This window comes from Amphiura filiformis, unplaced genomic scaffold (genome assembly GCF_039555335.1).
Source record: "Amphiura filiformis unplaced genomic scaffold, Afil_fr2py scaffold_61, whole genome shotgun sequence".
Taxonomy (NCBI): Eukaryota; Metazoa; Echinodermata; class Ophiuroidea; order Amphilepidida; family Amphiuridae; genus Amphiura; species Amphiura filiformis.
Window position 1 is genome coordinate 221521 of NW_027305525.1, and position 23698 is coordinate 245218.

The 23698-nt window shown below is 37.3% G+C and overlaps 1 protein-coding gene and 1 long non-coding RNA gene across 2 annotated transcripts; both read right to left on the minus strand.

The window, feature by feature from the left end:
- Window positions 1-2: 2 nt before the first annotated feature.
- LOC140144516 (uncharacterized) lies at window positions 3-18036 on the minus strand. The gene is made up of 10 exons (XM_072166342.1): window positions 16198-18036; window positions 12682-12768; window positions 11678-11765; window positions 10610-10690; window positions 8574-8753; window positions 8257-8397; window positions 6999-7123; window positions 5147-5272; window positions 3327-3422; window positions 3-758 (listed from the first exon to the last, which is right to left on the minus strand). Exons 1-10 carry the CDS (start codon window positions 18004-18006, stop codon window positions 3-5), a joined length of 3489 nt encoding a protein of 1162 aa, XP_072022443.1. The 5' UTR covers window positions 18007-18036.
- A 4383-nt stretch (window positions 18037-22419) lies between these two features.
- LOC140144529 (uncharacterized) lies at window positions 22420-23698 on the minus strand. The gene is made up of 3 exons (XR_011857897.1): window positions 23626-23698; window positions 22958-23025; window positions 22420-22500 (listed from the first exon to the last, which is right to left on the minus strand). It is a non-coding gene; the product is annotated as an uncharacterized lncRNA (long non-coding RNA).

Consider the following 23698-nt stretch of genomic DNA (forward strand, 5'->3'; position numbering starts at 1 on the left):
ACTCAATCAGACTTACTTACTCGTTCTCCTTGTAGCTCATGTACCTTGTTCACTAAGCGCCCCAGCTGTTTCATTTGGGCTGCGATATGGTAACGTCTTCTTTCTCCGGACCGATCCAACCTGACTGCGCCAAAATTCAGGATTAGGTCATCATCATGTATAATACTTAATACACCGTCACCCACATCTTTCATCTTGCTAACTACTTTTTCCTTCAAATTCTTATAATTGGAGTGATCCACTTTGTATAAGGTGCGGCTTCCATCTAGTAACATGCGACATCTTGATATTATCGAAAAAGTGTTTTCTTCATCTTCTAGCTGATTGACAAGAGGCCTATACTGGCATGTTTTTACATGGTGCCAAAGACCCGCTTCTGCTACAAACCCACAGCAATGAAAACAGGGAAGGTATTCCTCTGCCTTCTTTGCCAAAACTGACCTTCGTAACACTATAAGAGTGCCTTCTTTTCTGTCGTAGACACGCAAGTTGTGATGATAGTTCCCTAACCGTCGTAACCTTTCAAACTCTAGCTCCTGTTCTTTGTTTTTTTTTGCTAATGCCTGGGCTACTTCAGGAATTTCACTATGCTGCATTGCTAGGTGTCTTTTCATTTTACCACAGTATTCTCTGGCGCAATACAAACATGATTGTATGCTATCGTATCGACGCTCCCCACCGTCTTTCTTCTGATATGGTGGCAATTTAATTTCTGGATACAGATCCTGATCAACCTCAACATGGACTGCTTTGTGCTGCTGGAATGAATACACAGATATTTGATAACATATGAATAATGCATGTCAGATAAGACTGGGTAGATGCAGGGGCTAGCATATGATGACAATGTCAATTTTAATTATGTACAGCAAAACAGCATCATAGTAGTGTATAACGGATAAGATCTGCATTTTCATAATCGGGCCGATTATAGGCTTAATTATCTGTATCTGATCGGTACCAGCAAAATAACCACAATTTACCGATTTCAGATTGGTGCAAAATTTAGCAGTTAGGCCAAAAAAAAAAAGGTTTGTCTCAGGAGCTCGCACGCACTGCTTTTAAAATGAGATATATAGCGCTACGCGCTATGTGGCTATGCAGATTGCAGAATTCGGCATACTAGTTCGTTCAAATGGAACCATGTTTTTGCTAATCATGAAATGTTTACTTTTAGGCAGAATTAATCTTCCATCTACGAACAATTTACCCACGTGAACTTTGTTGTTTGGTTCTTTTTACTGTGAAATATGTTAAAGAAGTGGCACATATTTGTATTTGTTGTGCAAATTATTATTTAAAAAAAACAAAGACCGCATAGGACATAGCTTAAAAAAAGCACAGCACATATCTTTGTTGCCAAAAGCTCCTGAGACAAACCTTTTTTTTTTTTTGCCTTATGTTACAACTATTGTCTTCCTGATGATTCTCAAATCCTGTTTGCAGCTCTCGGTCACCAAATTTACCGTCAGAAAAAATTCCTAACCAAGAGATGGCGCAAAACAAATTCTCAGATACACGCTGATACCCGTCGCTTTTACATTACACATCGTACATGACGATACTAATGGTGCATGTTGTGAATACAGAACCACCCAGAAAACAAATATGGCGCCTTCCATACCGATAGAAAGACAAAAACACAGCACTTTCTGGCACTTAAAACAGCTAATCATGCAGTAAAAATGCATGGAAGAAAATCGGAAACTTGTTGCCGATTTTAGAATTTAGTAATCTGTTATCGGTATCACAGATATTTAGTCGATCGGTTATACACTACATCATAGACACCACTACTGCTTGTGAAATGCTTTAGCCATTATAGACTATATTAATCTTTTAAAATTGTAATCTATATATTACATTCCAGTGAAAACCCAGTTAATGTGGTGAATGATTTGGTAGAACGTGGTATGGCAGCAGCCCACACTAAGAAACCAGGGCTGTGATTTGTCAAGATTTATCCAGATTTCTGGATTTGTTTTCCTTTCCTCCCCTGTACAAAAATATAGGAAATTGAGGATTTTCAGGATTTTTTATTAGCGTTTCTGGATTTTTTTTTTCTAACAGTCAATCACAGCCCTGAAGAAACATTCAAAATGTCCTACAGGTTGTGGAGCAGGATAGAAAAAGGATGCCAAATCTGCAAAAGCGTAAACTGAATAACAGAACAGTATTCACAACTGGCTACCAGGGTTGTAGCTATGCTGGTCAGCACTGGCCAGGAGTATCCGGCACTCAGGTAAAATAGCTAGCACTCAGCCCAATTTTGAGGTTTCCTGACTAGTACAAAATTGCTTAAATGTTTATTTTGGTAGTATTTTACAGCTTTTTGGGAGGAAAATGAAGTAATCTGATTAAAATTTGTAGCATTTTAGCCAGCTCCAACTTTTGGCTAGCTGCAAACATGCTGGCTACTTCTTGAGACAAATGGAATGGATACTTTTCACATAGTGACTAAGTTACTTTTAGCAATGGTAAGGTAAATACTATTTTTTGCACTGCTCATGTTTCCAAAGACAAAGTCTTCATGCTTCAAATTTGTCAAACATCATGTTAAAAGGTAATCATGCCAAAACAGCAGTATATCAATGTAATTAACCAGTTTGGTACATATGGCAGCTATTCATTTTAAAGAATATATAGCCACCAAAAACCCGTCTTGTATTTTTAATGTTTTGGAACTAGTAGATGGTACCTTACAGCTATTAGTGTACAATGTACATGTAATGCAAACATTTATATGCAGCCATTATAATGTGTAGTAAGTAATGGAAAATGAAATAGCTGCCTTATTTGTAATTGCCATAATTATTTTCTTTGGATATTGGGCCCTAACCTTAAGCTCGGGGTGGACCCATTTGCCGACTACCGGATGAATTTTAATTTTGTGGAGGTTATTTTTTGACAAATGGCACACTTTAAGACTAGGAGTGAAAAAAATAGTTGATATAGGGGGTGCTTGATGCACCCTAGCAGGCAACACACATGCTCGGGTCACATGTACTTTCATAAGTCTGCAAAGATAGCAGGACTGTGTATTGTGGGGACATCATTGGGACTTGCTACCCCCTCCCCTATCAAATATGATGGTCTAAATGGACACAGATTCCTGAAAAAATGGGGGTTTTTTGGAAATCACTTAATCACATTGCAAAGTATGCAATAAATAGAAACAGTTTCATTGATGGAATCTGCAGTAAATCAATACAATCTTAATAAAGGAGTAATATTCACTGATTTTTTGGAAACTACAGCAATTGTTGGTGGAAAATTGTCACCTAGAATGCCCTACTATTTTATAGACACTTGAATCAAATACATACCCTTCTATCCACAGAATTAGAGTCTCTACTTCCACTTTTACTTTCACTTTTTGTCCTTTTCCGCCCTCTCTGTGCGACAGATCTGGACACAGATTCCTGAAAAAAAAAGGTGTTTTTTTTACATCACTTGATCACATTGCAAAGTATGCATCGATATGCTCCACAATCTATAGAGTCTGGCATAAATACAAAACTTTCAAAAGTTCTTGCTTTGTAATAAATCTTGTTCAAACTGTCATAATGGATGTCCACACAAATTATGTCCACATACTATATATGTCACTACTTTGACAGATTTAGAGGTCAAGGGACTGTTTGTTTGTTTGAGCTTTCTTTATTGAGGGTATACCATTTCAGTGACAAGCACTGCTTTCCATGCAGGCCCTCATACATTTGCATACAATTATATTACATAATTATTACAGGTAATATTACATGATATGTTTACAAATCAAATATTACAAAAAATTTCATGAAAAATACAATCTTTAATAAGAAAAACATAAGAAGCTGTTCCACATAAGGCAATTTTGCAGATTTGTGCTTTAAATTGACTCAGTGTCATAGTTTCCACTTTGTTAAAATTTGATCTTTATTCTATCATAATGTGAAGGTTATACCTATGTTTGAAAGCTATTGGAACAAATACAGTACATATTCATTTGTGGAAAGTTGGCGATATACATGTATATATGCCAAAATGTGTGGACATCAATATGAGAGTTTGAAGGTACTGGATAAACCATTCATTTTGGGGACATCATCTCTTGCAACCTTTAACATGATGTTTAACATTTTAATTTTTAGACTACAGAGTTTTAGAATCATCTATCTCATACGATTAATAACAAAATATGTTAGGTTTTCTCTTGCTTCTTTAAAAGGAATATTTCTAACACTATCAAGTGGCTTGATGCCCATGAAGTTAAAAGGATTTTCGATTGTGTTTTTCTAGATTTTTTGAGAGATACGCCGGTATGTGATGCACCCGACAAAACATTTTGCTGAGGCTCTACCGATGGAGTGGGGTATATGGTTGTGGGAACATTATATATGGTAAATTGTGTGGTCACACACATCATGCGAGTTCTGAGATACTGGGTTTTGCTGTGGCCAGGCTCGTGACACTCCTATACTTTTACTGTGAGAATCACTGGGACACTCCAGACAACTGCGCTTCAGCCCAGTTTGTGCCTAAGTTTTGAATTTACTGTAGCAATGCATGCATGTGAACTTGTTAAAAACTACTGCAGATTTTTCTTTGTTTTCTATTGTTTTTAGCCATGTTTAACAGGTTATATCTCTATACACATACTGGAGACTTTACGCTCATTTTGTGGGAGCACGTCAAATATTTTCATCAAAATGGCAATCGGCAACTGTGCCGTGTGTCCCAAAAAAGCTGGTACGAACACAATAGCATGATGAGTGATGACATCCATTGCTATGGCAGTCGCGTAAACATGGTGAAAGTAGTGTTTTCATTTCCTTTTATATCTCAAAATCTATTTCATCAAATCATCGCATATTATGGCTACAGATAGGTTAAAGATGTAGTAAATACATACTCAAACTTAGTTCATCATACATACTTCTTCACACACAGGGGTAATATCATAATCAATGTCCTCACAATCATGTATATATCCCTGATTAAAAGAGTGCTCTCAACTGACATCTATACATGTTGTCCTCACAAACGATTTCCCCAATTCCTCAAAGCACTCCACTGACATTACTGAATACATTGATCACCAATATCCTCATGATCTTCTATAACCCTGTTTCTAACAGAGTACTTCACTGGCATTTATACATACCCTTCTATCAGCAGAATTTCCTTCTTGTCTTCTTTTTCTTTGTGTGTGTGGTGTTCTTTTCTTCTCTCTACTATCCCTGTTACCACATATGAATGTAGGTGAACTGTTTCCATCATCATCAGTATCCTGTACAGTAATTGAGAACAACAGATGACTCCTTTTGTGGTTTTATATTACTCTAACTAGAGAGTGTGAGCCTATTATTTTATAGTAGACTCCATTAGTTTTTTCTGAAGAGGATGCCTTCATCTGACTCTCATCTTTAACCAAAAATACCATTCACCAAACTGTTTTTTTGTTTTTTTTACAGTACACATGTAAGTTACGTGGGAAGGCCTTTTGTGGTGTGCCACCAACATGGTATAGAAAATATGTTTTTTCGTTTGCATTAACTTCATAAAATGATTAAATGCAGTTTCAAGATTATATTAAATGTTGGAAACTCATTTTTGGTAGAGCAATGCTTTTACAATCCTGTTTGCCATTGTAAGTTCAAAGCCCTTAAATACGAAGATGTGGGTTACTTTTTCATAAAAAATGACAGCACCCAGAGGGATTTTCCCATCATACATTTCTGCATTAAGCCAAGTAACAAAAATTTTGTGTTTCTTTTCCCCGCCCTCCCTGATTTTCTGAGACTTTCAAAATATTTTTGCTATTTCTTTAATGTTGCTCCATTTGTTTTGAAATTGTTGTGAAAAAAGAGGCATTCAAAAGTGTTAATATGTCACTTATAAATAAATGCATTAAACACACTTTCTTCAAGCTAAAAGGTAGGGTTATGAGGAAATAACAAAAGGGCCTCCTCAATTTTATCTTTATCAATAAAACCCTTGCAATTACCATTTAACACTCAAAATTAAAAATGAAATTATGAAAAAAATAAAAATTAAAAATAAACAAACACCACCAAAATAATTTTAAAAAACCAATTAAACAAACAAAATACAAAAATAAAAATGGGCCTCCCTCCCCAAATTTGTAAAAAATCTGGACAATTAGGAAACACTTATTTTAATTTACACATATATTTACCTTATGAAATTATATAAGATTTCAAAAGTTCATGATAAATAGCACTTAACAAACTAACTTTAAATTCATTTTGTATCCAGAGTATGAGTATAAAATTAATAATATATCTGGTGCATAAGGATACCTGACACCATGGAACTATAATATGATAGCTCAATGCTGACACCATGATTGTACACCAAACAACACTACTGTGGTTTCAATTAACTTAGACACAAGGTTTTGAAAGAATATCTTCTGAATTAACATATGGAACCTAAAACTTTTAAGATGTTTTGGATCGATTTATTTAGACCAAGAGGGCTGGCCATTAAATGATGCAATGCAAATGAATGTAGTTCCATCGGTGTGGTTTTAATAAGTATACAAGTAATTGATAGGAATTGCACACGCGATCTACAGGTAGGTATTCCTGGTGAAGATAATGGATGATTCCACTATGACGATGTGTTCTGCTAGGTGGTTCCAATTTACCTCTGCCATAGACCCAGTAATTGATCAAAATTGAAAAGATTTGACCTTTAAATTGTAACTTTTGAAATTTTAAGACTATAAATCCTGTTCGGTATCGGGTTGATTTGGAACTTCATTTCATGACTTTTTCATTTCCTTTATGTTTAAAGAGATATTCTCTCAAAACCTTGTGTCTAAGTTAATTGAAACCACAGTAATAGTGTTTTCCATTTCCTTTAATATTGTTCCACTTTTGTTTCACAAACTAAAAAACTTCCACACAAACAAATTGTAGCTAATACATGTTAATGATACAGAGATGACTCAATACACTGACTGGAGCAACAAACTTGCTTCAACTTACTGTGGCATCTTTATTCATAGTAGAGTAGAGCTGGTAGCTGCTGATTGGTTGAATAGTGCATGTGGATATTGAATCAAACAGCCACTCCCTTTTCACCACTTTTTGCCCAAATTTCTTGTGCAACTCTGTAAAATGATGGGAAAAATTGGAATAGGGAAGGTGAGGGAAAATGTTCTTTGTCCTTAATCATTGTTCTACTTAATTATTTTCTTAAAAATGCTATTTTCCTTGTATCATAAATATAAAATGAAACAAGACATTTCAGGAGCATACGTTGTGAAAGCATGAAGTTTTCCCCAATATAAGGTTCAGCAATTTTTGTCAAAGAACTGTTCTTGGTGGAACTGGTTCTTGTGAAGTTTTTGTCTTTGCAGGAAAAATATTTGGCAGGTTTGAACAGTTAGTCAGATCACAACAAAATAATGACTTTCCTTTTGCCTGCTTCATGGAATTAAATGTTGCGTAGCTACATCACAATACACTGGAACAGATGCCCATTCTGTAGGAGGGCAGATCAAAAAGTTGTCACTTGGTTCATAATTTCCAAAGATCGGTTTCAAACTTATAGTTAAATTAATTCTATCAAAGCAGCTTTTTTGTTTCTTTTTGTTTACTTTCCAGTACCATTGCATCCTCATCCTCCACTTATCAAAGCTTTGACAGTACTCTGAAATAGATATGGCAGGCATGCACCTCTGAAGGTACAGCTTTGAAAAAGATTTCCAGCAAGCTGATATCAGAGTCTAGAAAATACATAGAATTTGCACATGGAGCTAGGTCAGGTCAGCATGGTATAGACATTCCATCAAATGGATACCATTTTCTTAAAGATCAGTCTGAGTTAGGTGAGCTCTGTGAGGTGCGGCATCATCATGGTACAGCTGAATTTGAGACCATCCTGGAGCTGTTGACTGGATATACTTAAGCCTTTTGGCAAAGCTGAAGTAGTGTCATATGTGGTAGTGATTGTAGCTTGTTTAGGCATTGTGTCAATGCATGGCAACTGGTCCCTGAGCATTGACGGAAATGGTAAACATTCTCTTTCTTGAGCGGTAGCCTGTCTCAAATACTTCTGGACGTGCTCCATCTTAAGTCAACCATACCAAGGGGTTTGAGGTGCCTGGTAGCACTTGCACACTGCACTTTCATATATGAGTACCCATCCCACACCCTCTCCCCCTCCAAGGACTTTGTCCTTTGTGTTGGTTCAATTATAACTATTTAGGATGGCACATGTTGATGTTGAAAACAAACTTACCATCATATTCCTCCTGTGATAAGGGGTTCTCTGTATGATCATGCAGTATGTATTGAGTCAAGTTGGTGTTTTGGCCATTAAATAATTCCGGCTTTGAGACATACTTTCCTCCACAGTCAAATATCATTGATTCTAACTCAGCTGCGAGAGAGAAAACATATATCTCCATTAGTTTTGTGACTACATATCACTTACACAGAGTGAACAGCAATATCAATTCCATGCACTATAAAAATTCCTAAATTTAATATTTAACCATGAGTTTGCATTTTTACTTTACCATGCAGCAAACATCAACAACAATTTAATACACTTACCTTCTGTATAATACTTGAAAGGTTTTAAATGGGTTAATTCATAGTTGGACAGCAATGTTAGCACATTCCCACTTCTTGCTCGCTCTGGTCCACCATGGGATTTACCAAAGTCAATATCACCCTGCACCTCATAGCCATCCTCTAATAGTAGTTGACCAGCCAATAAACAAGCTTCAATCCCTTTATTAAAAAGGAGAATATTTCAAAACAAAATTGTTGCATTAATACAGAACCAGTAACAATTGTATATGAGTTGCTAACTTTATATTGTCACTTGCTAAGTTGCTGTAACCCTGTCAGGTTTAATTTGAATACTATCAATTGCTCAGTAATACTCTAAAGTATATTAATTACTTTAGCAGCGGTAATTCAGCCTCTAATCTGATTGTATCATTTTGGAAATTCAAGAAATGCTGCATTTATAAGGCTTCTATCCTGTTAGGGTTAAGGTAACAGTGATTATACATACAAGATTTAATTGGCTATTATACTAACTACCACAACCTTTTACTACTTCCCTGTATCATGACCCAATGTGTCTTCAGACTTTTTAATGTAAGTTTACAGACTGTGATCTGTGGTCATGGGGAAAGTACATCAAAATGCTGTTGTAATGTTTTCTTGCAGTAAATAAGACAAAAGTAAACAAGACAAAATGAGGGCTGGGATTGCTAATTCATTGAAGTGTTGAAAACAACAACCCCTTGGTGCTAAATGATTGGGTCTACTTCCTTCTGCTGTGCACTAGGAAGTAGCTCAAATTTGAACCAGGTCTGTTGAATCTAATTGCAACTTCTCAGTTTATTGTATACTAGAATACAGCCATTTTGGCTATAGTACACTTGGCACAAAAAGAAACTCGGCACTTTTTAAAAGCAGCGTCGTTCAAAAAACCGATAATTGTGAGTACTTCTGAGATACGCATTTTGTTGCGAGGGCCTTGCCCTTTTATTTCACACCTCGTGCGTAAAAATCGAGCAAGAAATGACTAAGATCTTGGGACCGAAACACGCACAAGACGTGAATCAGAAATGACACTTATGTTCAATGGGCACTTTACTCCGAAAAACACAGCGCAATACGGGATTTATAACGATGCACTCTTTGAAGTGTAAACTGACAGTGTTCGTATTGATCGCGATAATCTGAATAACAATAGCGCTATCCCGGAGCGCTATATTGTAAAGAAAGGCAATAATTCGACTAGAATAAGCGGTAAGTTCAAAATTAAATCAGTCTTGCATTGGACAAGAAGTACTAAATGCCTTCCTTAGAACGACATGATAGGGGAATTGTCGTAACTTTGGTAGTAAAACGCAGGCGTAAAACAACGAGAAAATTGATGACTACATCTCCATTGACACGTTCTAACCAAGAAAAGTTTTAGAATTTATTTTAACTTATTGATAATATCAATTAATTTAACCAATATGAATAAAAAAATTGTTATTTATTGCATTTTTATGTTTCCTGTGCTTAGAGAGAAAAACAGTCAAATCTCACATGATGTAAAAAACCTCCTGTGTCGTAATTCAAAGTGGAGTCCACAGTGACTGAATGAATGCCTGCATTATTGATTATTGACCACGTGTTAGTCTTGGTACAGTGCAGTGCCCATTAGAATTCTTCAAAAGTGCCATTTCTGATTCACGGGTTTTGCGTGTTTCGGTCCCTGAATATTGGTCATTTCCTGCTCGATTTTTACACAAGGGGTGTCAAATAAAAGGGCAAGGCCCCGCAACAAACTGCGTATCTCAGAATTACTCACAGTTATCGGTATTTTGAACAACATTGGTTTTAAAAAGTGCCGAGTTTCTTTTTGTGCCAAGTGTATTTTACTTCTTGTCAATTTGTAGGGTGCCATAAGTGCTGCAAAATGCTCTGCATTTATTATTACCTGGTTTCATTTGTATATTCTGCTTTTGATACCTAAAAATGTTATATACATTTTCTCTATTTACTCACTTGTTTAGTTAGTTTTGTAAAATGTCACTATTATAATGTATAACACTTAATTAATTTTACAAACCACGTACAAGAAAAGCTCACAAGCCACACTCCCCTTGCTATTCCTTGGAAATATTTAAATGTCCTCCCAGTGCATACCAGATTTTCATCTGTATAAAAAGCAAGAACAATAAACTTATGACAACAAAACATTGCGTTGTAGGAAACATTCTCTTGATTTGACAATTTAAATGTCTTAAATTTAAGTTACATTATGAATAAAGAATTATAGTGTTTCTCTTCAAAATATAAGGAAAACTGTGGACAACACCACTTCAAAACAAACTCAAAATACAATGACACCCAGACAAACCACTCCAAAATAACCTGGACAACCATCCACTTCACTTCATGTGCATCCTTGAGTCCCCTGTTGTAATTGTATTTATTTCATATTGATTGTCCTAAATTGAACCTAAATAGTTATTTCGGTTAAAGAATAGTTTACTTAATTCTCCATTCAGTATGAGGATTAAAAACAAGACAATTTTGCCAATACAGGACATTTCTGGCACCAGCGATGCATGTAACATGTCTGTATACAATCTTTATTTTAATACTGCACATAAATCAGGGCACTTTTGTTCACTTTTAGTGAACACATTAAGCTTTCAATGTAGTTATGTGTGGGAAGGTGAGTTTAATCTACAATTTCTTTGTTATGGATATTAATTAAGAGGCCTATATACACGCAAAAAAAAGTGCTTAACTAACCCTAACTCCCACTACTCCATTTTGTGCCGCGGAAGGAAGGCGTTAAGGAAGAAGGAAGGGAAAGAAGAAAGTCACATTACTCAACTGGGTCTTGAGCCCGGGACCTCTTGGGTGCCAACCACATGCTTGGTGATGCAAGCCACGGAGGAAGGTGCCGGAATCACAGCGATTCCATGAGTATTAGAGGCCTACAGCCGTGATGTCATGGGACTTAGTTTTATTTCTCCTCATTTTCTCCTGAATCACTGAATGGTTTTGTATGGTCTAGTCGTGTAAGGGTTATCTTTTAAATTTATATTTGTGGAAAAGTGGCAGCAAAATGAGAGTTAACATTCACAGATTTACATTTGGGTCTGAAACTTATACTGATCCAAAGAACTCACCCGTTTTGACTATCACATGTGTTGTAGATTGTTGGAATGTTTGCGTAACTTGACAACCTGTCTTGTTTGTAAGTTCATATACCTTCCTCTGAAACAAGGTAAAAATATGCAAGATTTATTAATACATGTATTTCTTGCATCCATGATATCTGTGTCGGGGTGTTCTCAAAATAATTAACTCAAGGAGGGGGGAGTAAAAAAGGGGGAGCAAAAGGCACATAACATGCTTTATACTGTACATGTAAGGGGTGTTTATTATGGAAGGCATTCATTTCAGTCTGAGTTAATATTCTTCTGAGATTTTTGCTGTTCCAAGCATGAACACGAAACAGGTATTGGCTGTTCCCATGACTTGGGTGTTCATGTACCAAAGTACACTATACCTTCAAGTCGGGTCAACATGCTCCACTCATTATACATGCTCATCACAATACGCGATCAAGCTGCAGGCCAGTTTGTTTATTTTCATTAGCAATCCATGATAACACACCGTTTTTGACAATTTTTGGAGCCAAATACTTTACCAATTGCGCCCGAATATAATTTATAACCTGGCCCGTGTTTTCTTCTATCTCCAGTGTGAATGTGACGATATTTCCATCAAAACTGAGAGAGCCTTTTATTAACATACAAACCCACATACAAAATTTCGCAAATTCTAGTAAGGATAATCGAATTGCACGTGCAATCTACAGGTATATATTTCTTATGATGATAATGGATGATTCCACTGTGATATTGTGTTTTGCTTGCTGGTTCCACTTTGCCTCCGCCGTAGACCATTTAATTGGTCAAAATTGATTAGAACTGACCTTGAAATTGTAACTTTTGAAGTTTGAAACTATCAATCCCGTTTGGTGCCAAGTTGATTTGAAACTTTTCTTTCATGACTTTCTCAGTTCCTTTATATATAAAGATATTATAATACTCTCATAACCTCATGTCTAAGTTAATTGAAACTATGTATTTTATCATGCTATGTTGACACATCATCTTCTCCTTACCTTCTCAGCCTTATCAAGTCCAGTAACTATGAATTCAAAGCAACTAGAGCTCTTCTCATCTACACCATCTGCAGCTTTTTCTTCATGCTAAAATCATGCAATACAAATTGAAATTCATTAATTTAAAGCATCATAATGCTAAAATACATGCCAAAAATTTGAAGTAAAAACGTGTGGACACTTCCAAAAAGAGTTACGGGTCTATATACTATCTAGGTATAAGGATATTGAAGCTGACATTGGAATTGCAGGGTGTGCACACACAGGCTGGCAAATCTTGGTTTCCCTACTTGTCATCTGGCTGAACCATGATCTTGCAATCCCCAATCTGGCCTTGAACTCGAGAAACTGGTGTTGCACTGCCCAACTTACAAGTTAGCAACACATCCATTGTCCCAAGTATGTCCCTCAGTGGTGAGGGAAACTGAAGTCCCACCAAGAGATATCTGGGGACTGTCCATCAATGAACCTAATGAATTGAATCAGAAGGGTTCGCTTCTTGAGCTGATTGGAACTGAGCTTTTAATGAGCCAGTATTAGTGAATGTGCATGCTTCGCTCCGTGTAGCGTTTAATTAAGAAACATTTAAAAGGTCATTGTGGTGATAACATCATCATCCCCATGATTAACCTCAAAGGAGGGAAGGAAAGGTTAGAAGACACCCATTAAACTGCATGTACTGTAAGTGATCAAAGTGACCTGTAGAACAGAAACACCCCCCACACACACCCCATCCCACCCCTCCCCATAACCATGTTTACATTCAAATCCTCTAACACATACTCAAAGAGGTCCCACAATATACACATTATGCAAATACTGTAAAACAGGGGCAGACTTAGGTTTTAGTTTTCTGCTGGCCCCCCGGGCCAGTGAAATTGCAAATCTAGTGGCCCTGTAAATTTACTGGCCCAGCTTTTTCAATAATGTTCTACTGCAAAAAAAAAAACCCTAATATTTTTGTTGGTGTTTTGCATGGGGAAAAAATCTATATCAATTTTTAATCATTTGTCATAAAATGTGTATATCGCGAATTATTTCAAAAATTCAAAATTATTTGATATTAGAAGGACATTCGGCGTTTTCAAAATGCAATTTGATAAGTCTGATGTGCTCTCAGGTCCCACAAAAAATATGTGGAAATGTCGCTCTCCGAGCCCTTTAAGTCAAGCATTTTAATTTCTTTTGTACTGAATGTAGAGAGTATACACAAGTTCAGTCAGTAGTCCTGCCTTTTTTAGTTATAAATGTTCACAAAGGTTCAAATATATGCAGTATCATCATCACTATATTCATCAGATATAGCACGAAAGAGCTTGGAAGTAGTACGTAGGCCGCTAGCCGTAAAAAGCGGCCGTATATTTCCAAGCAATGTAAGAATAAGAATATAAATATATACGAAAAATCATTAAATCAAGATATAAATTACAGGTGACAGGCGGAGCAGAAACTGTAAATATGTCCATCACTGATTATATCTTGTCTCAAATGTGTTATATCAGGCTCAAAATCTAGTGGCCCACCGGCCAGCATTGTTGGAAGTTTACTGGCCCGACGCAAAATCCACTGGCCCCGGGCCACCGGGCCACTGCTTAAATCCGTCCCTGCTGTAAAACACTGAGTCCCCACAACCACATATATTTCTCCTTTACCTTATAATACATGATTGTACTTTAAATTAACACACACTTACAAGACACACATTTATATAAGCCCAAAACCTACAAACACACCCGCCCTATACCACAGATGTTTTAAAGTGGCATGCAGAGATTTGCTGAAACTTGCACCCTCAATTTTCCTAGAAATCCTGATTTTTGCATGAATAAAGTGCTTACCACCATACTAATCACCAACTGAAATCATTAAGCTTAAGATGTTGTTGTTTGCCTGAAAATCAAGTTTTCATAATAGAGCATTGGGGAAAACACTTTATTATGATCTAGATTAATCCTCACAGCCAACTGAGAAAACCAAGCCACTAGGTCCCATGCCTTGAAGCTTGAATGTACTTCAGAGGGTACTGAGCAAGGCTGTTGAGGGCAAAAAAAGACATTAAATGTTTTTAAATTACTCTTCTATTTGCATTTTGTGCAGATTTGAATTGTAGTGTTTTTGAAATAAATTGTATTTTGATACGAACATTCACTTTTTGTTCATAAATTGATGGCTTGTAGTGATTTAGTCTTTTTCATCCTGCAATGATTTTGGGAGAGTCCTATATTTATTTATATTTAGTCACAGGCAAAACTCCATACAGCTTGCCAGTGGTCCCAAGTTTGCATCCCAGCCAACAAATATTGCTGTCCTGCTGAACATCCAACTTGCTTATTTTAATAATTAAAATTATTAGCGCAGTATATATAATGCTTGCAATGTGCATATATATTGCACATTATGTGCTACCTTAGTGTGTCGAGATGCTCATTATTGGGAAAAAGAGGCTAAATTACATGTTTTGAAGCAACCAACTTTCAACTATTTACTAGGATGTGTCGAAAAACATGTTTTTTCTCGGATCGACTGAGACTTCTGGAAAAATGTATGTGGGTATATACTACTTACATCCTAAAATATCATTAAGATCCGAGCATGTTTCACCCAGGCAGTAGATTTCACAAAATCCCCAATTATAAGCCCATTTTTACCAAAGAACCCTACATACAGAAATCAGTATACGTAGGAGCAACATCATAAAAATTCAGCTGACATGTAATGTTTAACACATCGGTTAGTTTATCTGGATGTTCTAGAACATCACTAAGTAGTAAGAAGTCTTAAACTGGTTACAAATATTTTGCTACTGAAAGGTATTTATCAGTAAATTTGTATGGTATTAGAGTGGCTAAATTAGGGGGTATACATGTAGGGGTAGCGTGAAGCATTTTGTCATTTTTTCCTGGACAATTTTCACAGCTTTGGTTTTATTGCATAGCTATTAACTGCAGCAATACAGCAAACAAATGAGATATAAGCTGTCCCGAGCAGAGGTTGAACTGTCACGTGACAACTAATTTTGGGGAGTTTTTCAAGACCATGTAACTATTGACATCTGGTGCAGATAAAACAGCCTGAAAATAAAATATAATTCATTTTATATATTGCTGCAATTAATTTCTATTCAAAAAGATAAAAACTGTCAAATTTGAAATTTTGAAAACTGGCATAGTACTACCCCTACCCCTTAATTTAGCATTTCTAATGTATAGATATTTGCCTTCACAATTCCCTGTTGCAATCAGGTAATGGAAACCAATTTGAGGCTATTTACTACCTGATGGTGTCCTAGAGGATCCAATCCATCTATTCAAAATGTCTAACAATATCTATGATGGCAGCTGAGTGACTATGTTTCTGATATTGGTGAAACATGCTCCGATCTTACTGATATTGTAGGATGTTAGTAGTACATATCCACAATTTTTTTCCACAACTCTCAAGTCGATCCTAGAAAAAAAGGTTGTTTTAGGGTGTGTTTTTCGACACACCCTATAGTATTTATTATAGAGTGTCTACCTTTTCTGTGAATTTGTTGCCTTGTTGTACCAGGGCTGCTTCATCCTGATGGTTGCCTTGTTGTACCAGGGCTGCTTCATCCTGATGGTTGCCTCGTTGTATCAGGGCTGCTTCATCCTGATGGTTGCCTTGTTGTACCAGGGCTGCTTCATCATCATGGTTGCCTCGTTGTACCAGGGCGGCTTCATCCTCATGGTTGCCTTGTTGTACCGGGCCTACTCCATCCTGATGGCTGCCCTCCTGTACCAGGACTGCTTCATCCTGAAGATTGCCCTCTTGTACCAGGGCTGCTTCATCCTGATGGTTGTCTTGTACCAGGGATGTTCCATCTTGACGATTGCCTTGTTGTAACAGGGCTGCTTCATTCTGACAGTTGTCTTGTTGTACCAGGGCTGCTTCCTCCTGATGGTTGCCTCGTTGTACCAGAGATGGAACCAGGACTGCTTCATCCTGACGGTTGCCTTGTTGTAACTGGGCTGCTTCATCCTGATGGTTGCCCTCTTGTACCAGGGCTGCTTCATCCTGATGGTTGCCTTTATGTACTGGGGCTGCTTCATCCTGATGGTTGTCTTGTTGTACCAGGGATGTTCCATCTTGATGGTTGCCTTGTTGTAACAGGGCTGCTTCATTCTGACAGTTGTCTTGTTGTACCAGGGCTGCTTCCTCCTGACGGTTGCCTCGTTGTACCGGAGATGGAACCAGGACTGCTTCATCCTGATGGTTGCCTTGTTGTACCGGGACTGCTTCATCCTGATGGTTGCCTTGCTGTAATGGGGCTGCTTCATCCTGATGGTTGCCTTGTTGAATTGGGGCTGCTTCATTCTGACGGTTTTCTTGTTGTACCAGGGCTGATTCATCCTGATGGTTGCCTCGTTGTATCAGGGCTGCTTCATCCTGATGGTTGCCTTGTTGTACCAGGGCTGCTTCATCATCATGGTTGCCTTGTTGTACCAGGGCGGCTTCATCCTCATGGTTGCCTTGTTGTACCGGGCCTACTCCATCCTGATGGCTGCCCTCCTGTACCAGGACTGCTTCATCCTGAAGATTGCCCTCTTGTACCAGGGCTGCTTCATCCTGATGGTTGTCTTGTTGTACCAGGGATGTTCCATCTTGACGATTGCCTTGTTGTAACAGGGCTGCTTCACTCTGACAGTTGTCTTGTTGTACCAGGGCTGCTTCCTCCTGATGGTTGCCTTGTTGTAACTGGGCTGCTTCATCCTGATGGTTGCCCTCTTGTACCAGGGCTGCTTCATCCTGATGGTTGCCTTTATGTACTGGGGCTGCTTCATCCTGATGGTTGTCTTGTTGTACCAGGGATGTTCCATCTTGATGGTTGCCTTGTTGTAACAGGGCTGCTTCATTCTGACAGTTGTCTTGTTGTACCAGGGCTGCTTCCTCCTGACGGTTGCCTCGTTGTACCGGAGATGGAACCAGGACTGCTTCATCCTGATGGTTGCCTTGTTGTACCGGGACTGCTTCATCCTGATGGTTGCCTTGCTGTAATGGGGCTGCTTCATCCTGATGGTTGCCTTGTTGAATTGGGGCTGCTTCATTCTGACGGTTTTCTTGTTGTACCAGGGCTGATTCATCTTGATGGTTACCTTGTTGTACCAGAGATGGAACCAGGACTGCTTCATCCTGATGGTTGCCTTGTTGTACCGGGGCTGCTTTATCCTGATGGTTGCCTTGTTGTATTAATGTTGCTTCATCCGGATGGTTGCCCTCTTGTACCAGGGCTTCTTCATCTTGATGGTTGCCTTGTTGTACCGAGGGTTCTCCATCCTGACAGTTGGCTTGTACCAGGGCCATTCCATCCTGATGGCTGCCTTGTTGTATCAGGGCTGCATCCTGAACCTGTGGTTGAAAAGACACACACGAATTGTAGTTTTCTCCCCAGGGGGCCACTTGTATTGTATATCATGCACACTCAGCCACTTTTGAAAAGTACCCTAAACAAGGTTTTTTCATCTGAAAAAATACTGTAAACCTATCGCATATTTTGCAAGGGGTGTGGATTCGCAAAATTAAATACCCGGGAAATTTTACACTTTGCATGAAAACTAACAGTAAAATGTCCAGATTTTAAAAATTAAGTGGATGCTAAAACATGGACAATTTGAAATTCGCAAAATCAAGTACCCATGCAATTGAGTAAGTTTACTGTATTCTAAGCACATATTCCCTGGTGGTTTCTATACCCCAAACATGTTACGCCCATATCAAACCCAACCATGAAAAGACCATGCTAATTACACACTTCATTGACTGACGTTGCGTATTGTGAAAAGGGCCCTTATTCCGGGGGGGGGGGGTGTTTTCCCTAAAAATGGTATACGGGTACGGTGCATTTTAATCTTGTTATTGGTATACCAATGGATTGTTTTAACTTAGGCCCTATTTGGTATATTGATGACCTATTTGGTATATTGATGACTATTATGAAAAGTCTATAATGACAGGTCGCCATTTTAGTACAAATGGTAAAGAGATGGGTTGGATATTTGATACAAGCAAGGTATAGTAATCGGGTGTATTTTTGCACTGAACAGGTATAGAGATGGTCAACATTCTGAAGTCTATTTTGATATATCTTATTTTCTTGTTTTTGATACCCTGATTGTGTTACGCACTTTTCACCCCGGGCTTATCACTCCCCGCCATGAAAAACCAAAGTAAGCATCAAAACTGATGAAGCACAAACATTTTCATACAGTCTGTATCGTACAGTCAAGTTATAAGCAAATCATTATCTACGAAACCATGAAGCCGGATTTTTGAAACGGTTGCATCATAGTTATTTTTATTTTGCGTCATAATTCAAATTTGAAAAACGAACAACAAAATCCAACTTCATGGTTCTGTAGACATTGAGGTAACTGTATGCCTAACTTTGATTGACCATATCTTGGAACGGAATGTCCTATTTTGGTCAAACAATAGCTTTGGGTCCACAGATTGTTGCTATGATATTATTTTATTTTCTTATATTTTAATTTCTTCCCAATTTCTTATTGGGTATCTCCCTTAAGCAAGCAAGCAAGCTATTGGTCAGAACTTTACCTGACAAAAGCTTGACAGTTTCAAACTTGTCCGACGGTAAATTTGTTTAACCTAAATTTACAAAATAGGAACAGCTGTCCCAAATAGGTCGTCCAATGGAGTTTTTTGGTTTTTGGCTTGCAGGATTATGAGCCATTAATGCTCTATGGCTTTTTGACAATCATCTTTCATTCAGAAAAATGTAAATATATTCTCCAACCTATTTAGAGGTTTTCCAACTTTATACTTTTGTACATAAAAGACATTCTTAAAATAGCTCTCCTGACCTTATATCATAAACTACATGGTCAATATTGATACATGGACATTATTAAAATAATAATTCTGGATTTTTGAAGGTTAGAGTAGAGCAGACTGAAAAAGTGTCAACCAAAAGGGGTATAGTGAAATGTTAAAGAGACATCCATTAATTATGCAAATGAGGTGCTTAATTAGCATATCTTCAGCCGAAACTCTTTTCAAGTCTGTGGAACGTAGATACATGCACTCTCCCTCACCAATTTTCATCAAAATCTGTCTTATGAACTGCAAGTTAGAGTGGACTGAAAGTATCAATACAAAATGTTTGCATACTAAAAGTGTATACTAAATGTTTGACACACTGACTTACTGACAAAACACACACCAAATCAGGCTGCCATATAAGGTCTTTTCTGATTCAACGGACGACCCAAAACAAGACACACAGACATTCACCCCTACAAGTCCGGACATTCAAAAGAGGACACTGTGTATATCCATGCGTGTGCCCTGGCCGCGCCCAGCCAGGGGGCGGAAAAAACAGCTCAAGATGCCGCCCCTCTTCAGCAATGTCAAAAGGTAGCCCCCAAATTTTTTTACGGTTTTTTGAAAAACTGACAAGCAAAAAAAAAAAAAGGGTTTCAAGGCGCACGATCACTGTTACGCACTACATTGTCTATTTTAACGCTTATTCGTCAATTGCCGCCCTCCTTTCGCCCTTCTTCTCTTTCCGCCCCTTCGCTTTTGGCCCTCCCCGATTTTGACCGGGGCCCGCTTCAAAGCCCCCCACGGCACGCATGATATATCAGCGTGTTCAAGTGTGTCTATCCCAGCATTCAATGAAATTACATTAAACTTGGCCACTGTCACATTTAAAGTGATGATATGTATAGGGCTAGCACAATTAAGCAAAGGGAGGAAATAGCTCATAGCCCATACCTCCCCTAGAGCCCTACAGGAAGAGTGTTTACATCTAATGCACCTATATCACAAAGTGAGGACTGTGATTTTGTCTTCATTTATGTCAAAATGTCCTCACTTTTAATGTGGGAAACTTTCAGTTGTCCTCGCTTTCAATGGTTTCGGTAAAGGCAGACCTACATTTCCACACTTGTAGACTTTCAGAACAATCAATATACCTACCTGGATTGTACTTGCAATTACTGCATCATAAATTGATTTCGCTTTTTGTTGTACATCTGCAACGATATATCCACATGACAGCTGCAAAGAAACAGTTCAATTATTCAATATTTTGATATCAGTGAAAGCTAATTTGTCTTATCATGTTGGTGAATTAAAGGTTTAAGTTAATTATGATATGAAAAAAAAAACCAGGCCTCGAGTTTGTTTTATTACCACAAAAATACATAGCACATTAATCTTTTAATTGCTTCTAAAAACTTTATATCCTTTTCATCCTTTCATGGGTGAATTTGGTCATAATGAATAACAAATAGAAAAACTTCAGAGACTGCACCGATAACCAAATAATCAATTAATGGCAAAGTTCATATTTTGTAGATGAGCTGAAGTAAAAATATTTTGCAAAAGTGTGATATCTCTCCAAAATCATATCAGTCTACTTGAAGGAGCCACATTGGAATAGTATCCATTATTTTTATTTCTCAATATCTTTCATGAGAGTTAACTCCTTACAAAAAAACGTACATCAGAAGGCTCAGAGGTAGGTCTTATCATTTTAGCATTACGCTAAAATCAATGAAAAACTTAATATATTCAATATTGTTTATTTCCCCCTTCTGCTTCTTAAGTGTATTTCTTAGTTGGGAGATCCCAATTTATTCCACATACAGCTTGCTGATTCTAATACAAGTATGTGATCGCAACAGTCTTATTTAAAAATTAGAGCTATGATTTTGTATATAAGGCAACATGCCCACTAAATGCTAAATATATATACTGTCCTATAACAAAATGTAGTTCACTACTGCATTTTCGTGTTACTCCGTGTTTCACGTTAGGAACATCTGTTCCCTATCGATTAGTACCGAATACTGATTCATGTAAATTGGAAATTATTTTTCATTTGGTGCCAAAGTGACAATATTTACCAGGTGTGATTAAAGGAGTATTTTGTGATTCTAGCATACTCTTTTTATAACATTTTTCAGTAGATATCCACGAACAAATTTAAAGCCTATGCCCAAAATTCCAGTTGATTTAGATTTTTTTCGTTTGCTAGTTATTCATAATTATTTGTATTACAATGCTCCATAGGCCAGTGTTGCAATTACCTGTCTGTCAACAGAAAGGTAATTACAAATCTGTCAATATTTTTACCATGCAACTGAATTATGATCTGCAAGAAATATTTTGCATACAGACATAGTGTAGCCAGACACTTCTTGTGGTGTAAAAATCTGAACTTTTTTTGATAAAAGTGGGGGACGAGGCTGTGGATTACGAAATGCTCCTTTAAGTTTCTTTTGACATGAAAAATTCATTAGGGAAAGATGGGTATAGTATGGTTTATACCTCATACCACTGAAAGTAAAATTTGGATGCATAATATGTACATACATGTACATTAATTTGCAGTCATCAATTCATATATTGCAGTGGACCTATTTTACTGATAGTACTCTCTTACCTTCTTCATGGTTTCCATAAATTCAATACTTTGAATCATTGCACTTGGAGCCACGGAACATACAATATTGTCCATTATTGATATTGCTTTGTCATGCTCCTGTTAAATGTTAAAAGATTGATATTCTTTTAGCAAATAGCTTCATAAGTAATGCTTCATGCGCGGTCATTATCAGCGTACAATGACTCTGTACAACGACCCCTGTGTGTGACCTACGGCATTTTCGCAACCATCAAGCACGCGTCAATGCACCCTGGGTATGTTTTGATGTATTTATTTAGTTCTGATATTTTAATTGCTTTTACTTACTTTATCAAACAGTGATTGTCCTAAAGCAACATATAGGGCTTGTAGTATCACCATATCCACCTTCTCAGGAAGAGTTTCCCCTGTTTTAAATCAAAGATGTTATACAGAATAGATATGTATCAAGATAAGAAATTTGCATTTTGCAGTGTATTCAAATCAAGTAAGTGATATGCCGTGGAGTTATGAACATCAAATTTCTTTCTTCTATATTTGACTGTGTATTATTTGTAAAAGTTGTGGGTGTAATTTAATTACTTTGTTTATTAACTTTCATCATGTTTATATTCCTCTCTCATGAACATGCATGTAACTATTCACAAATATTCATAATTTGTCAACTTATTCACCAAAAGTATTTATTGAATTACATATAGCTCTAAATAAAAGTCCATGCAATCAAAACTTAATCCAAACTTTAGCATTACATATTCTACAAATACAAATACCAAACAGCAATGTGAGAAGATTAACTGATTTTCTGGTAGATGAATTGGTTACACTGCAGTTAAATCATACCGTTGTACAGCTTTTACTCACCCGTATAACTACTAACAGATGCAGTCATGTCACTAGCATACCCACTCTCACTTGAATATGATCCAGTACTGCTGGCATGATTTCAGAAATATGTGGGGAAAAAATGAAAACATTTGGAGACATATGTACTAATAATTTAAAATCAGTGGACATTTGTGACACAAAACGATGGCGGCAAACTGATGCTACCCTAATCAAGAAAAAACAGTCCTGTTGAAAGCTCATCCAACCTAGCTGCATAGACGCAGTCAGAGGGGAAACGGGGAACTCCCCCACCAATAATTGTGAATTTGTTGGATAATAAGTCTCAATCTGTCAGGTTTTGTCAGCTTTTGTTGGGTCACTTCAAACATCGCCCTCCAATATTGTAAACCTAACTGCACTACTGCTCTTACATGTAAATGTCTTTCACTTGTTTTAACTTAAAAGTACCTTATAATTTTGTGCATATTTGTCTCTTAATGTACCACTAACAAATTACATGCAAGAAAACACAGGTCTCGTTTTATACAGAGAGCGATCCGAGGTGAAAAGCTTGAATTGACCAATATGCTTTGACAGTCATCTAAATCATGCAAAAGGAGTGAAGTGAAATTTTAAAAGAACCACACAATTATAAAGGGTTTTAATCAGGGAAGTTAGTAGAAAAATGATATACATGATCTCACCTTTGATCTGGGAGCTGCAAGGGCATATGCCCAGTTGATGATGCAAGTTGGTTTGTATCATCTTCTCCACTCT